Below are 15590 nucleotides of genomic sequence, written 5' to 3' on the forward strand. Positions count from 1 at the left end.
TCCCCAGAATTTCAGGTGATTTATAAGCAGCTTCCTGGAACTCATCTGCAGCATTGAATTGTTTACGAACAAAGCATTCTTGTTGGTGAAGTAGCGGCTGTGAGGAACTCTGAATTTTTATGCAGAGCTGCTAACAGCCGACCTCCTCAAATTCTCTGCCAAGCATTCCTTCCCTCGCGCCCGGAAAAACGAACGCTTACGACCCCCATGTTCAATTACGGAACCTAACGTCAGGTCTAACGTCTCAGGAATTCTTGCCGATGACATAATCCTTCAATTATCAACACTTGTAGGCCAAGACTACCGTATGTTTTCTGTTGTTGAAACATGTATCCACCTCCACCACCCTCCATCCTTTGATTGCATTTGCAGGTTTTACTCCCACACACAGGAACATTGACCTTTCAAGCTAGGGGTGAGCAGCGGTCTAGGGTTGACCCTAGACCGACCTTGGACCGGCCCAACCCTGCCGGTCCTGGTCCGGTTCCCAAGGGGACTGGGTCGGTCCTCGGTCCTGAAATTCCAGGACCAACACTGTGCGGGTTGGTGCTTCTGGTCCTAGAGTTTTGGGTCGGTCCAACCCCACCAACCCTATATATTCAACCCAAGTAAAATGTCTGTTATATTATATTATATTGAAATATTCTATCAATAATACTAATAGTAATTTCAATTTAAAACTTTTGTTGAGTATTAATTATATGTCGTTTGTTTTGTTTTTAGGTATTTAGAAGTTCAAGTGAATTAACAAGATGTGAAGTTATATATTCATGATTTATATTAAGTATTTTGAACTTTTTATAGTTTAATTGTATTTTACTAATAAATTTCAGCTGCACTTTGCTTTTCGATTTGTGTCAAATGGTAGAAGTTTGTGAAGAGTAGAGTAGTATTGTAGTTGCTACGGTGATTTGCTAGTCAAGTAGTGTAAAGCTCATTTTTTGGTTGAGTGGACTCTACATGATCAAATTCAGGAAAACGCTTTTGCATATGATATTATGAATATTAAAGATAGATGATTACAAGAACTTTCCATCTTGTCCCATATCTCGATGAGCGGTTAGCAAGTACGAAATTTCTATTGTGTCATCTTAAATTTGCTAAATATGTATTGATATTTATAATTTAGTTGCATAATGTCGCATTGTCAATGGATGTGTAATTTGAATTTGTAGGTTTGCTTTTATAGGGAGTATAAAAATAAGACGAAAAAATTATCGATCGGTCCTTGACCGCAGGAACCTGACCGAACCCATCGCCTGGGTCGGTCCGGTCCTTGGTCCCCAGGCTCAATAGGGTCGGTCCTCGGTGGGCCCTAAAATGAGGACCGACATCAGACGGCCGGTCAGGGTTAGGGGGTGGCCCGGACCAACCCGGACCATGCTCACCCCTATTTCAAGCAATGCTAGGCCAACGTTTGCCTCCATCCATCACCCAAGGGCCTCGTCAATCTGATATCCAGCATCAGAGACACCAAATTGACAGGGGGCAAAATAATTTGAAAATCACATAAACCAACGAGCGAACATCAGCAATTTTGGTGCCGCGAGGGACCTACTTCCCTGAAGAAGACGAAGTTGATAGATCAGTGAGGTTTGAGTATGAAAGAGGTAATTGAACAGGTTTCCGAAGAAGCTACAGAGAAAATGGCGATGCGGACGCTCCAATCGCGGTCGTGATATTAGAGACTAAATCGGACCCTCATCTCGGAAAGAAACAAAAAGTGGATTAATCAAGTTGACTATTTAACAGGCAACTACATATTTTCCGGGCAATGTACCAAAAGAAAACAACTGAAGTTGGCCCACGGGCCCACGAGCCCACGAGCTTCGTTGGGCAGCTGCTTTCGGTCAAGCCAATCTACAGCACACTCAAAAACAAAAAGAGATACTACAATGCTGGATCAACCACAGAAGGCAGCTGCTCACTTGCCGACACTCCACGGCTAAAATGAGGCAGTTGGACGAACAGTTCGAATCCAACAATCTAGTAGGAACATGGAACCTAACGCAGAGGTGGAATTACAAATACGTGTATCATATGTCATAGCGTGTAGTGTGTGGAGCTCTGGACTTTATTCAGCAGGACATGTCTGCTGCAAGAAATTCTAGCACTAAGAAAATAAGACAACTCTAGCTTCACTGGTTCTTTATCATCAAACAAATGATCGAGGCACAAGAGCTACCTAGAAGCATTTATACGACAGGGACAGCAATTTATGTCTGTTCAGGAGGAGGAGAAATTACATCAAGCATTTATAACGCATAACAAGAAACAGAATCTAACAATTTCAAAGTACATGGGAATGATTATATATTTCATAACAAGCACAGACCTCTGCAATTTCCACAATAGAACAGCAGCATAACACTAGGAACAAATCAAAGCTGCTCAAAAAATGGACAATGCACTTGTTTCTCACATGATTTCAAAGTAAAGACATGTTTTTACACCATAAAATATTAAAAATTGATTAACTAGACACTATGAACGCACTCCAAAACTGATTTATCCACTCAATCTGTGCATCCGACAATTGAATGGACACTGAAACACCCTTCTGTACATCCGATGCGTCTCAAACTGTGAAAATCCTGGGGCACAAGGTCTGTTTACCACTCAACTACAATTCAAAAAAGCCTCTGACTTCATCTCAAGTATAGTTTTTCCATAGCCAAGACTGTAATTTCGGTACCAACCACCATGGTAAATCGTCAATTGATCCTGATGCCCAAAAAAATCTAACACTACAGATCATAACAAAAATCACCAATTGATCCCCATGCATTGACTATATTTGAACGACAACAGCCATGTTGTAAAGAGATTCTTGGACTATACTGATTGATTCCCGAAGGAAATCCTTCAATGGTCTTGAAGAATTGCAGCATTAGCCACATCATACCAACAAAGGACAGACGCTAAATGTAACCCTTCAATCTTCCTCCATGGGCACTTCAGGAATGTCAAATTTGTCTTCATCAATGGTCTTATTGATGACCGATACTGGGGTAGGTATTCAAAAGTCAAGGAAGAACAGAATCCCAAATAGTCATCACAAATGCCATGGCCAATCACACATGCATCAAGTTCAATAAGGAGAAAACGGAAAAGCTATCACCTATCATTGTACATCACACTAAGAGAAAATAAAAGGGAAAAAATGGACAAAAAAGGAAGGGCTTCATCAAACAAGAAGGATATATATCATCATAGGGTCCTCTTTCTCTCCACGATTGCGACTATTGATCAACTCCCTGCTGATTTCAGGAGTAACCTGCAATCAAGGGATCAAAATGATCAACTACTCCGTGCTTTGGTTGAAGACAACCTATTAAAGCACTAAAAGAAGATCTTACCAAATAATGTCTCTGCTTTTCAAGCAGCCTCCTCAGGTTATCTTTATCTTCCTTCTGCAGTTCATTTTTGTACCTGCATTTTTAACAATACTGTCAAACACAAAAAGAAGATAGAGACAATGTACAGAGATAAACAACATGACAGCTGCAGAATACCCCAATGTTGCAAATTGGTCATACCTACTATGAACTAAAACCACAACAAAACTAATCAACCCCACCCCCACCCAACCGCCCCCCAACCCCGCACGCGCAGGGGAGCCCCCTGCTTTCTCCTTCTCTCTCGATTCAAGAACAAGAAGTAGAGGAGTATACATTGAATGTCACCCCACTGAAGGATGGCAAGACAATAACATTAACAGGTTAATCTTACAAGGCATCTAAAGAAAAGGACTAGACAACAATGTATAAGAATAAAATGGCCATACTCACCTTTGCACAAAGGCGAGAAGTGACTGGTGCCATATGACTGGCATTATCCTCGAGTCATCCAAGAATCTCATAAAATGAGCGACCAAAGCATCGACAACACGGTATGGCAATCCATATTTCTTGTCAAGGAGAAGCTTTATGAAATAACTGCAAGAACATACAGAACAGATAAATCTTGGAATGAGACAAAAAATGATTGAAGCTCCTAAGAAAAACTAATCCACAAAAGCATTTCATGAATTTTTCCACTTCTATATATGGTTAACACACTGAAATATTCTGCTTACGATAGCAGCTCATTCTACTTTGACCAAGCAAGAAAATCTGAGATAATTTCAACAGCAGTAACACACAGGTAATAACTAAAGGAGATAGGCCTAAGTGTGATTCTCCTCAAATATACCAACTCCCGAAAGTTTTAACTTGCGGGGACATATAGCGTATTCACTAGTAACAGCCGCAATTTCAACCAGTCCTTTATTATCAAAAAGAACCAAGGCAATTACGTATCCTGCCTACTCAATCTACTCGATAAATTATGAGATATATCATGCATCTACTAGCACAGAATAGGACAAAAAAAGACATGAAGCCCTTGTAGTAACCCATCTACTTTATCCACCATTCTGACCTCACAACATTCTGAGATTGGCTAACTATGCTTATAGAAAACTAATTATTATCAACTATCAGCTTTAAAAAATGGTTGAACGAATTATATAACAGTTTTTTTTTGTTTTTTCCCTGAATCAACCACATAATTAATGACCCAAACATGCAGGTAGAGGATGGCCCAGGGATTATGGTATTTGGGTGGACTAACGGCAGCACAGTAAACTAACGGAGCATGACTTGATTGGCAACCTTGCTAGTTGAAACTTCTACATCCACATCATGCTCAATCTTTCAGTTAGAGCTCAACAAGTTCATACGGTTAACATACCTGAGTTTTTGGCTCAACTACTACTAATTCAACATGATATTGGAAAAGCAGGTCTATCTTGAAAGACATGGATGTTACGTGAAATGGATCTAGAGCTCGAGCACTTGTGAATGTCTCACTGGATCAAGTACTGCTATATTAGAACTTTGACTAAAGTATCATCAAGTGTTATTCTACATATAGAGTTACAGATCTGAGTATAATATACATAAGCTAAGATAACATTGATTAAACGTGTTTCATGCATTCAGCTATTTGAACAAGCGGAAAACTGTACCTCGTGGTGCCACAATAATCCATCTCTGCGAGTTTCAACAGAGCAACACTGCAAATCCAGTTAAAGGTTCAGTCAGACCTAATGCCTAAATGATCAAGCAGAAGTGCTAAAATAAGAGCACGTTGAGTTTTAAGAGACTAGCGACTAAAAGAGTGCACATATTACAAACATGTAGACAACCAGAACAAATATAACTTACAAGAAGATAGAAGGATATAGCCACGCAGTTTAGATTCAAATGGAAAAACGTGTGAAACCTTGAAGAGGCATGCTCACCAACTTTAACTACGAGCATCATTTACCAAACAAATAAGAGTGCAAATGTTCTTCCGCTTACTCCAGCATATCAGAGTTCAAATTTTCCAAGCAGAATTATTGGGAGGGGAACAAGATCAACTAGAATAACCCATCCTTAGAACAACTGATAAAGATCACCACTAATGATAGCCTATGATTCAAAAAAAAAAAAACAATTGCACCACGAAATGCGACCATGACACAAAACAGCCATTAAAAGTCTGATAAAAAATGCCAGAACCAAAATACTCATTTGCTAGTGCATGTGCAGCAGTTGGCAGATGCTTCGGCATTCTCTTTCCCTACAAAATACTATACAAGTACATCTCCACTAGCTTTGGTGTTACACAAATTACAATAGCCAAATACCTTGAATGAAGCATTGGGATGGACACTTTCTGAAGTATGCTCCCCACAATGACAGCTTCTCTTAGATTACACGTCCCTGACTGCACAAGTAATTCCCATGTCAGTGAAGCATAGTGGCGAAGCATGATGAAACACTACTAACATAATAGAGACTACTTATAAAAACAAACTATATCTGTATAGCAAGTAACAACATTGCCGATTAGAAGATGTGAGCAGTACATCCAATAATGCTTAGAGAGTGAGTCAAAACTGGCTTCAAGGAATTAATTACATTAAAACACGAGGAAACTATGGTAGCATATTAAGCAAACTTAAAAAGCAAGAAAAAAGCCAAGGATAGGGACATGAGTGAGGCTTTACTATTGTCACGTACCTCACACAATGGAAACAATATACCCTTGTTGAAAGCAGCAGGCTTGTAGAGGGACTTCTTTAGAGATTGATATAAGGCAAAATGCAGTCTCTTATTCTTCCGGATGTCCTCCCTCACTCGAGGAAGCAAGACAAGCTTATAAAAACGCTCCGCCCTCCTAGCACCCAAATTGGAAGCAAAAATTCTGGTGGCCTGATACATTGCATTAGGGGACCATTTCTCAGGTTCAGTGAGGTAAAGAACCTCCTCCCACATCTGTGTCGAGGGAATGTGCTTAAATGCTTTCGGCATCTTTCCAGCTGTATATTTGCTAAGGTACTCGCCGACTCTGCACGTTGTGTAAGCAGCATTCATCCAACACATCCCTTGCGAGACCCACTTACATAGTCACAGATTACGGATTCGAAATAAACAAAATCTAGAAGTGCGATCAGTTACCCTTTATACAAATTGATGATGGAGTCATCCAACTTAGGTAGCGGTCGAGCTTCTGCAGTACCGAAACAACTTTTCAGGACCAAACATACTCAATTTAGCGATTCATCAAACACCAAAAATTACAGATTTTTAAAAGAACCTGAAGCAACGGCGGCATCCTTTTGCTTTATTTTCTCGACAATAAGGTCGGCGAGCGTGCGCTGGGGACCGGCATCCTTGGTCAAGAAAGCCTCGAGCAGTTTCTCATCGTCCTCATCAATCTCCTCCTGCAAAACCCCAACGCAATCAAATCTTCCGAACATTCAAGTTCGATTTTTTTACGATGAATAAAGAAAAGGTCAAGTCGAATTCACGTCCAACGCACTTCGTAATTGCCGAATTGACTCTGAGTCTCGGAGAAACCGGCGAAATCGTCGACGTCGTCGTGGTCCTCCTCTTCTTCCGCGAACTTGCTCTGATCTTCCAAGAACTGCCGCGAGAAGTTAGGGTTCTGCTGCTCGTCGGCTTCGTCCCGGAGCTCCTTCTGCTGAATGAGAGCCTCCTTCAGTATCTTCGAGCTCATGCCCGTGGATATGAGCTTCTCCTCTCTCTGGTGCTTCTTCGCGGGTTTCGACTGCTTCTTCTTCGACGAGACGACGGTTTCATCGTCGTCGGCGAGAAAGGGCTGCGGATTCTGATGCCTCGTTCTCTTCTTGGCCATCGTCGGAGGTGCTAGGAGGAAGGGGGTGCGTCGGTGGTCGGAGCAGAATGCTGGTGGCAGAGGAGGCGGGAGAAAACCCTAAACCCCGACTGGTGCTGAACTGATGATGGCGCGCGCTGTTGGGCTCCCCTTCATGGGCCCTTTTTATTCGGTGTTGAGGTGGGCTACTTCTTTAGAAAATCAATTAGACATTTCTGTCTTTTTGTTTTGTCTCTTTTCAGTTTGCTTTCAAAAAATCAAACCATAAATATAATTTTCTTTTATATTAGGAAGATTTACCGTAAAAAAAAATATAAAAACATCTCAAACTCACATAAACTAAAAATGACCAGAATTTGACAATTACTATAATTTAGAAAAAAGATATTATCTTTTTAAACTGCTATCAGACAAATTGTTGCAAATTAAATCAGTACAAACATTGAATCTTTTTAAAATTTTACGCAAGTCAGGTTTAAATCACAATTTATGGCCTTTTTATTTTTATTTTTATCAATAACTTTTTCTCCGTCCTAAGGCATCGCCCGGGTCATCTTTCCAATTAATTCATGAAAGTGCAAAGGAAAACAACGGCTCACCAAATGAATTCTAAAAGGAAAATCTATTTCATGAATGAAGTTGTAAGCGCCGTATTACCATCAGTTCTTGCCTTTTCGGATTTCGAGCAATGCTTTGGGTCTTAACCAAGGAAAAAAAAATAGATTTTTCTTTTTTTTCTGGCCGAAAAAATAGATGATCTAGACTTGCTGTGTTTTGGAATTAATACCGATATATTATCAACAAATCCGATAAATCTAAAAAAATAACAACGTTCTTCTGTCCAAAATTTCTTAATTTGACTGATTACCCATTATTAAAAAGTATAAGCCAAATCAAACCAAAAAAGAGAACATCTAAAACAAGACCGATGGGAGAGATGGACAGTATCAGCCTTCAAAATGTAGCCCTGTTCCCTTTTTGGGCCATTCCCATGTGTGTTGTCCAGATAATATAATTATCAAAACATAATCAAATCTAACGCGGACGTTGTAATGTTGTCTATTTTGTTAAAGATCAGTCATCGTCGGTGCCGTCAAGCATACAGATTAAAACAAAGTAAAACGACTTTCACACGATTGTTTCAGTAGCCCAAGCGAGACGGAGATTGTCCAGAGCATAATGAAACGATCAGCGAGACTGTCTACAGTCATTTTAGTAAGATCCATCAAAGAAGAATAAAAGCCCAAGACACAGATGGCAAGACATCCAAAGCTTGTGGGACAGGAGTATCTTTCCACCTTGGCTGATGAACACATCTGCATTTTAAGCTAAAGAATTCTCCTGCTGTTTTGATCTGACAGCCTAAATGGTTTGAAACCCGAAACGAGTCAAGCCGCGTGACCTCCCTTCTTAAGTGGACTTTGGCTGCCAACTGCTGTAGACAGAACCAATCAAATTTTAAATTAGACCACCCTTAAAATGTCACCCAAGCATATATTAAGCCAAAACAATAGCGATCATCAACACACACGAGCGTGCACAGACATAGATTAAACATCAATCCTAATGCTAAAGAGTCAAGTACAATTCAGTCTTCCACAGTAAAATAGATATGAACTCCACTTCTGTGATTCCTAACGCATCAATCAGCATTTACAGCGATAAACCAATGGGCAAAATATGATAGCTGAGAATACTAACATTACCTAGACTAAGAAAATTGACATTGCTATTGAGAGCTGGAAATCACTCATCCTTCTGAGAAATAACCTGCAATTAAATAAGCCCAAAAATTCCGGAATATGGATCATATATTTCACAAACATTGAAGACTCTCTGGTGTAAAAAGGAGAGTAGAGAGCATAAGAGGAAGAATTCAGGATTGCCGATGCCCCGATAATGATGATTAATGTGACAATAAACCATGCAGTTACGCAAAGAATAAAATCTCTCAAGATTGGAAAGATCACTTGAGAAATTTTAGTCAAAACCAATAACTAGCTCAGTGAGTATGCAATCCCAAGTGAAGAAGGTGCACTTGCCTCCAATAACAATGGCTTGGCATGTTCTTCCCACTCTGTAGCCCACCTTGAAGAGGCTCCTTTTTCCTGTGCACCATCCCTTAGCAACTTCAATGCATCACAATCATCTGGAAACCCCTTCAACAACATCTGCGCAGATTCAACGGAACAAAACAAAATCTCACATAATCATACAAAGAGTATGTATCGGATCACTACATACCACAACCAAGAAACAAGAATAGAAATTAGTAAGCTGTCTGTCAATTTGAAATATCGATGCTGGTAGATAATTTCGTAGGTTATCTTAGGGCAATTAGTTAAATGCCTTGAAATGCCCCAAATATATCTAGCTTATGGCACATTATAATCAATGAAACGTAATTCATCCTTATGGAATAATTGAAACAAGATTCCAGGGCATACCAAAAGTTCGTCAGCTAGTTCTGAAGATGACGAGAAGAGAAGGCCATTTTTCTCAACTTTCACTAGCTCTTTAATGCTTCAAAACCAATCACAGAAGAATTAAAAAAAAAAGAAAAGGAAATGACAACTATTGTGTACAATGTAATATGACGCAAGCAATGCTCAAATTCTGCAATAGTAGGAAGGCCAGTGGGTCTACCATGAGTATGAAACAGCACACACAGGCAATCCGCAACCAAACATGTCCACAACCTGACATAGGAACAAAACAAAAGGATGATTCCACAAAAGGAGGTATTGTAAATGGTGCAATTCCTACACAGCTGTAGATCAGACCTTCATTGGAAGATCCAAACCAGATGAAGAAGTATGCAAGCACACACCAAGATCTGCTGATCCTGAAATTAAGGAGAAAAATTTTGAGCCAAAAAGAGGGAAAGAAAAAAAGAATCAGCAAACTAATGAAGCTTGGCAGATCAAAGAGGTAATTCAACGGATACCGAGTAGCAACGGATAATCTTCAGCTGATAGCCACATGGTCCTAAATGCCACACGTTTAAGATTCAACTTTCTTATCTTCTGTTCGTACTTTTCTTTGTCAGGCCCTTTACCTGTACAAATTCTTCAAAGATTAAAAAAGCCGAAATGACCAGAAACTCATGTCTCATAAAGTACTAGTTTTATCCTCACCTGTGATTACAAATAACAACCTGGGGTAGAGGTATTTCTTTCCCTGGTGCATTTCCTTCCAGAGAACCTCTTTGTCAGTAGAGTCATCTTCATTTAAAATTGCAGCAACTCTTCTATCATACATAACTGCTGCTTCCAAAGGATGCCAAAGTCTTCATCTGACGTCCTGCAAGGAAAAGCCCACATTCAAATTGGCATTTTTTATGAGGGATACATCTAACTATATTGGTAAATAAAATTGGGAGTACAGCAAGAAATGGAGCAATGCAACTCAACATCATGCTAAAAAAGATCTAGTCTTGAGATTTATTCTCAACTCCATCATGAGTGCTCGTGCGCACGTACATTGCATAGTCATGAGTGCGTTTGTATGCATGTGCAAGAAGATATATGTGTGTGTTTATTCAGAACTTGTTTAGACAGCTAACTAGTTTCCATGAAACAACAAACCCAGAAGATGTAATGTGAAGCAATAAACAAAAGAAGGATATTTGCTGAAAAGGCCTTAAAATTCCCTTCAGTATATAGGTAAAAGGCTGACCAAAATTAAAAAGAATGATTTACCAGCTTGTACTACTGACGATAAGGGCAGGCCTGTTTGCCTTCACACAAATATCAGAGTCAACTAGAGTGGTAAATAGGGTCTCATCTGAGGTAGAGTCTCTGGTTGTAGTAGTTTCTGCAAGTAAATTGAAGAACCTAAATGATTGCACTGACATTAAATCTAAAAAAGATAAGTAAACATTCCCTTGACAGAAAACGTTACCACAGCTAAAACAGTCCCGCACACCAAGGGGCAACTGGAAATTTTTATCCAATCTGCAAAATAACTACAATCATCCAATAGCTATCTGTTCAGTTACCCTTAACTGATCTATTGAGCAACTAAAATTATATAATAGTCCAGTGATCTGTTCAGTTTGATAAAATTCAAAAGAACCCAAGAAACGTCCGGGGGAAAAGACAAAGAAAATGGTGTATCACCTCATGCTTTTCCTTAAGGGAAGCAGGATGGAAAAATTCAGGAGGCTGATCATACAAAACTGCTGCTCTGTAAACAGAAGTGGAAACTAAGGACTATCAGCAGGCTCAAGAATATAACTCATGAGATCACAATAACAATTCCCAAATATTTCTCTGACCATCTTACTTAATTCCCCAATTCTGAGCTAACTCATGTTGCATTGCTCTCGTGACGCAAAATGAACCGTTTGCCATCTTTCCGTAGTGTTTCTCTAACCTATCAAGATAGGAAACTCAGATTTTATGCACAAGAGAGCCCTTTAAGCAGACTCCTGTAAGGTAACTCAATATATACCAGCGATATACCACCACAAATAGATTACTTCTTCCCAGAGACAAAGCCAGTAAAGTGTATCCAAAATTATGCCAATCGATGATAAATGCTGAACGCCTTATCCAGCTGGCCCATGCGACAGCCGTCAAGGTTGGAACTGAAGGTGGATTCTGCAAAAGCCAATCATATGATAAGTTCAGAAATGGCTCCATTGAACAGTAATTCAACAGAATAGCTCACCAGTTATAAATGCGATATGCCTTGTGACAAGCATTTGCAAAAGCACCAAAGATTCTCAGATAAGACTTGGGAAAGAAGCAATTTACCCATGGAGACTTAGAACCCAACTAAAGACCAAATCTATACTCTCTCTATAAAAAAAATGAAACTCACCTGCACAAGAAAAACATCAGGAGCAGGTACTTTGACGAACAAAAACCAAAGGAGCATGAGAAATTGATAAATCGGCTTCATTACAAGCATCAATGGACGCAATATCTTGGGCCAACCCTGCATAAATCTCGGCCATTGCACCTGGAACCAGACAAGATATACAATCATATAAAATGACTCCATCATAAGTAGCATGATTTTGTCATTACTTCCTTATTAGAAGCAGGAATTTGGTATCAGTGTATAGAAATAAACTCCAACACGTACCATGGTATGGATATGAATAGACTCGTGCTCTAGAACTGCCTTATGCGGCTCAGAACCTGTCCATGAAGAAAAGATTACCGCAAGCAAATTCTTCTAAAAAAACGAAATTAAAGATGAACATTGTCACTCATTGTAACAGAACCTAAGCATAGTATAATAGATCAGTCCAACACATGATCATGTATCCATGTCGGCAAACTCTAGAATATGTTCTCTTCAATCACATCTGTTGTGCATACTTAACTTCTTGTCATCCAATTTCACATCCACAAGTTAAATGGGCATTTCATTTTTGGATGAACTTGTTGAATCGAAGCTTGAATAAAACGCATTCGTTTCAATAGGGTAAGAAATCGCCACACAAGATGTACCAAATAAGAAATTATCTATCTGAATCCACCCTGAAAAATATTCTATCCTCCTGAAAAGAACTGAACTTTCATACTCAGGGTCCTCAAGTACTGTAATAATCTTTAATGACACCCTGGCTTAGCATATTGACAATGCAGAAACTTTTCAAAACGAGCATGAAGTCATCATCAGATAGACCAAGAACCAAACTCTCGAGCTACCAGTATCGCCACAGCCATCAACAGCAGAATCCTACCTCCGTACGCAACCACATCGACCTCCAAAGATGCCTGCAAAACACCGAGCTCACAAATGAGTAGCGCAGAGAACCAGACACCGGGCACGCGAGAAATTGAGCAAGCAGCGATGAGCAGACGTTCCAGACGACACCAAAAGAATCAGATGGGCAAATTGCAAAGCCGACGCCGCGAAGGCCGCAAACAAGTAATCCCATCGCCTCACACGGCCAAGCAGCGCAACGAAAGCAAGAACGACGTCGAATCGAATCCCCAGCGAGAATCGCGAGACACGAGACCACGTATCGATCGACGGACCTGACGAGCGAGGGAAAGAGCGTGGTACTGCATCCGGGGGCTCCGGCCGAAATCACCCAGGACGACCACGCAAGCTCTGCGTCTTCCGCCCGCCCTTTTGCCCGAGCCCTCCTCCATCGGGGGCGATTCGATCGAGAGAGGCTTGACGGAGCCCGATGGATTCAAGGCTGCGGACTCAAGCGAGCGGAAGATCGGAACATCGATGGCGAAGGGATCGGAGGTGTTGCCGCATCGTCGACTGTTACCTGACGGGAAAAAAGGGAAGGGTCGAAGAGACGAAGGTGACGAAGAAGATGGTTGACCCCAATCGTCCCCGGATTGACCGCCGGATAGTAAAGTGGTGATCTGTCTTGCTGGGTAATTCAACTTGAATTTCGTTCTGTTTAATTCAGCTTATTGGAGTTGAAAGAAACGAGATGAATAATTTTTTAACATTAATCCAATATGCAATATCATCCTTGAACTTTTGGTCTATTATATAATATAATATGGTCCATAAACTTTTAAACATTTTCATATAATTTAAAAATCATATTAAATATTTATTAATAATTGAAAGATAATATTAAACAAATTAAAAGTTTAAAGATTATATTGTATATTGAGTCAAAATTTGGGAGTCATGATATTCGGTTCCACACTAATTTAGTTAAGTTCAGTCGATCTCACCCATAGAACCTTAATACGACTATACATACATAAATTTCCAAATAAGATACTAAGGAGGAAATGCAAATGCCCAGATTAAAGGGCGCCCCACAGGTTCCAAGGTAATTCATACCTTTTCCCCAAATTTTCTTATCAAAAGGATTACAACGTTTCTGTCTATAACTAGCGTGCTTTAATGTGACAAAAGAAATATGGAGGTACGGATATTTAGAGTGTCAAAACTAGAAAAGGAAGGACACTTAAAGTATCAAAAGTTTAGAAAGTAACATTTAAATACTAAAATCGGAGCAAAATAGATCACTTAGGCAACGCATGATAACGTTTAAGTTTCTCCCAATTTCTGCTCTTTTATTTCCTAGAACAAAATAAGAACAAAAACCTATTTAGTAAAATATTTGTTTCTAGGAACAATTTCTCTATTTTTTTCTTGTTTTGAGAAACAAAAAAACTTGTTGTTTTGAACAATTTATCTATTTTTTTCTAACAATTTTGAGAAACAAAAATAACTTTGTTTCCAAGAACAATTTATAGAAATAAGCCGATTTTCTTCTTTTTTTCTTTTTTTTTTTCTTTTGTTTCTCTCTCTTGCCGCAGGCCGCCGCTTCGCCGCCGTCCGTCGATCACCGCCACGATGGGCTTTGCGACGGCGGTCGCCGTGACATCAGGTCATGTCGGCGAATGCGGCGATCTCGCGTCCGTGAGCAAAAATAAAAAATAAATAAATAGGAAAAAAAAAATTATTACGTTACCAAACGCATTTCTATTTTTTTTCTATTCCAAAAGTATAAATTTTATATAGTTACCAAACGGGTTTTTTACTTTCGAAATTATTCTCCAAAATAAATATAAAAGATTTATTTCTAAAAAAAAAAAAAAAAAAACTCTTCTCCAATCAAAAGCGTTGTCATGCGCACAATCTGGCCAAAATATTAACATGGCGATTTTCCAGCAAAAAGTGCTAAATGACGTCATTTTAGTGCCGACGTTATAAAAAAATTAATATAAAAATTAATTTAATTAAATTAAAAACTAAACTTATTTAAAACATTTAAAAATAAAATAAAACTATTAAAAAACTAAAAATTTAAAAAAATTTAAAAAATATATTGAAAAAACTAAAAATTTAAAACATTTAAAAACTAAACTTATTTAAAACAATTAAAATAAAATAAAAATATTTAAAAAACTAAAAATTAAAAACAAAAAACAAAAAAGGGGGTCGGCCCTTTCGACGGCGAGGGCTCAGCCCTTAACCGCCTCCTTTTTTTTTTTTTAATTTTTTTAATTTTTAGTTTTTTAATATTTTATTTTATTTTTAAATGTTTTAAATAAATTTAGTTTTAATTTAATTTAATTAATTTATATTAATTTTTTTACCACGTCAAAGCATCAAAATGTTTTTTTTTATTGTTTAACTATGTCAACGTGTAAAACGGCGTGGTTTTGCATTTCCTTTGTTAGGAAAATTGCCACGTCGGCATTTTGACCAAAATTTTAACTGGAGTGGCACTTAAGCGATCCATGTTATTCCGATTTTGGTACTTAATGTCACTTTTCAAACTTTTGTTACTTTAAATGTCCTTCCGTGCCAAGTTTTAGCACTTAGGTATACTTATGTCAGAAGTATGTAACACGGCATAATCGACCTCTTTTTGGTTATCTGAGATAAAGTTCTTTTCTTCTTTCGGATTGGCATACTGTGCAGTAGTGCTGTGCGAATCGACATGAATCAGTCTCAATGCTGCAACGGAA

The 15590-nt window shown here is 38.9% G+C and overlaps 2 protein-coding genes across 2 annotated transcripts; both read right to left on the reverse strand.

Moving 5' to 3' along the window:
* Positions 1-2288: 2288 nt before the first annotated feature.
* On the reverse strand, positions 2289-7303 carry LOC104448638 (bystin). Its single transcript, XM_010062495.3, has 10 exons — positions 6856-7303; positions 6631-6757; positions 6492-6543; positions 6054-6381; positions 5678-5757; positions 5012-5059; positions 3792-3938; positions 3360-3432; positions 3205-3277; positions 2289-3015 (listed from the first exon to the last, which is right to left on the reverse strand). Exons 1-10 carry the CDS (start codon positions 7189-7191, stop codon positions 2936-2938), a joined length of 1344 nt encoding a protein of 447 aa, XP_010060797.2. The 5' UTR covers positions 7192-7303; the 3' UTR covers positions 2289-2935.
* Positions 7304-8196: 893 nt separating this feature from the next.
* LOC104448639 (UDP-glycosyltransferase TURAN) lies at positions 8197-13509 on the reverse strand. Its single transcript, XM_010062496.3, is given in 18 exon segments — positions 8197-8605; positions 8877-8940; positions 9213-9341; positions 9618-9693; positions 9817-9869; positions 9954-10015; positions 10118-10228; positions 10308-10448; positions 10451-10473; positions 10872-10986; positions 11074-11137; positions 11292-11358; positions 11458-11547; positions 11626-11774; positions 11998-12138; positions 12265-12320; positions 12872-12905; positions 13170-13509. Coding segments are annotated over 17 exon segments (1452 nt in total). The 5' UTR covers positions 13287-13509; the 3' UTR covers positions 8197-8605; positions 8877-8916.
* Between the last annotated feature and the right edge of the window lie 2081 nt (positions 13510-15590).

Source organism: Eucalyptus grandis, chromosome 6, assembly GCF_016545825.1.
Source record: "Eucalyptus grandis isolate ANBG69807.140 chromosome 6, ASM1654582v1, whole genome shotgun sequence".
Lineage (NCBI taxonomy): Eukaryota > Viridiplantae > Streptophyta > Magnoliopsida > Myrtales > Myrtaceae > Eucalyptus > Eucalyptus grandis.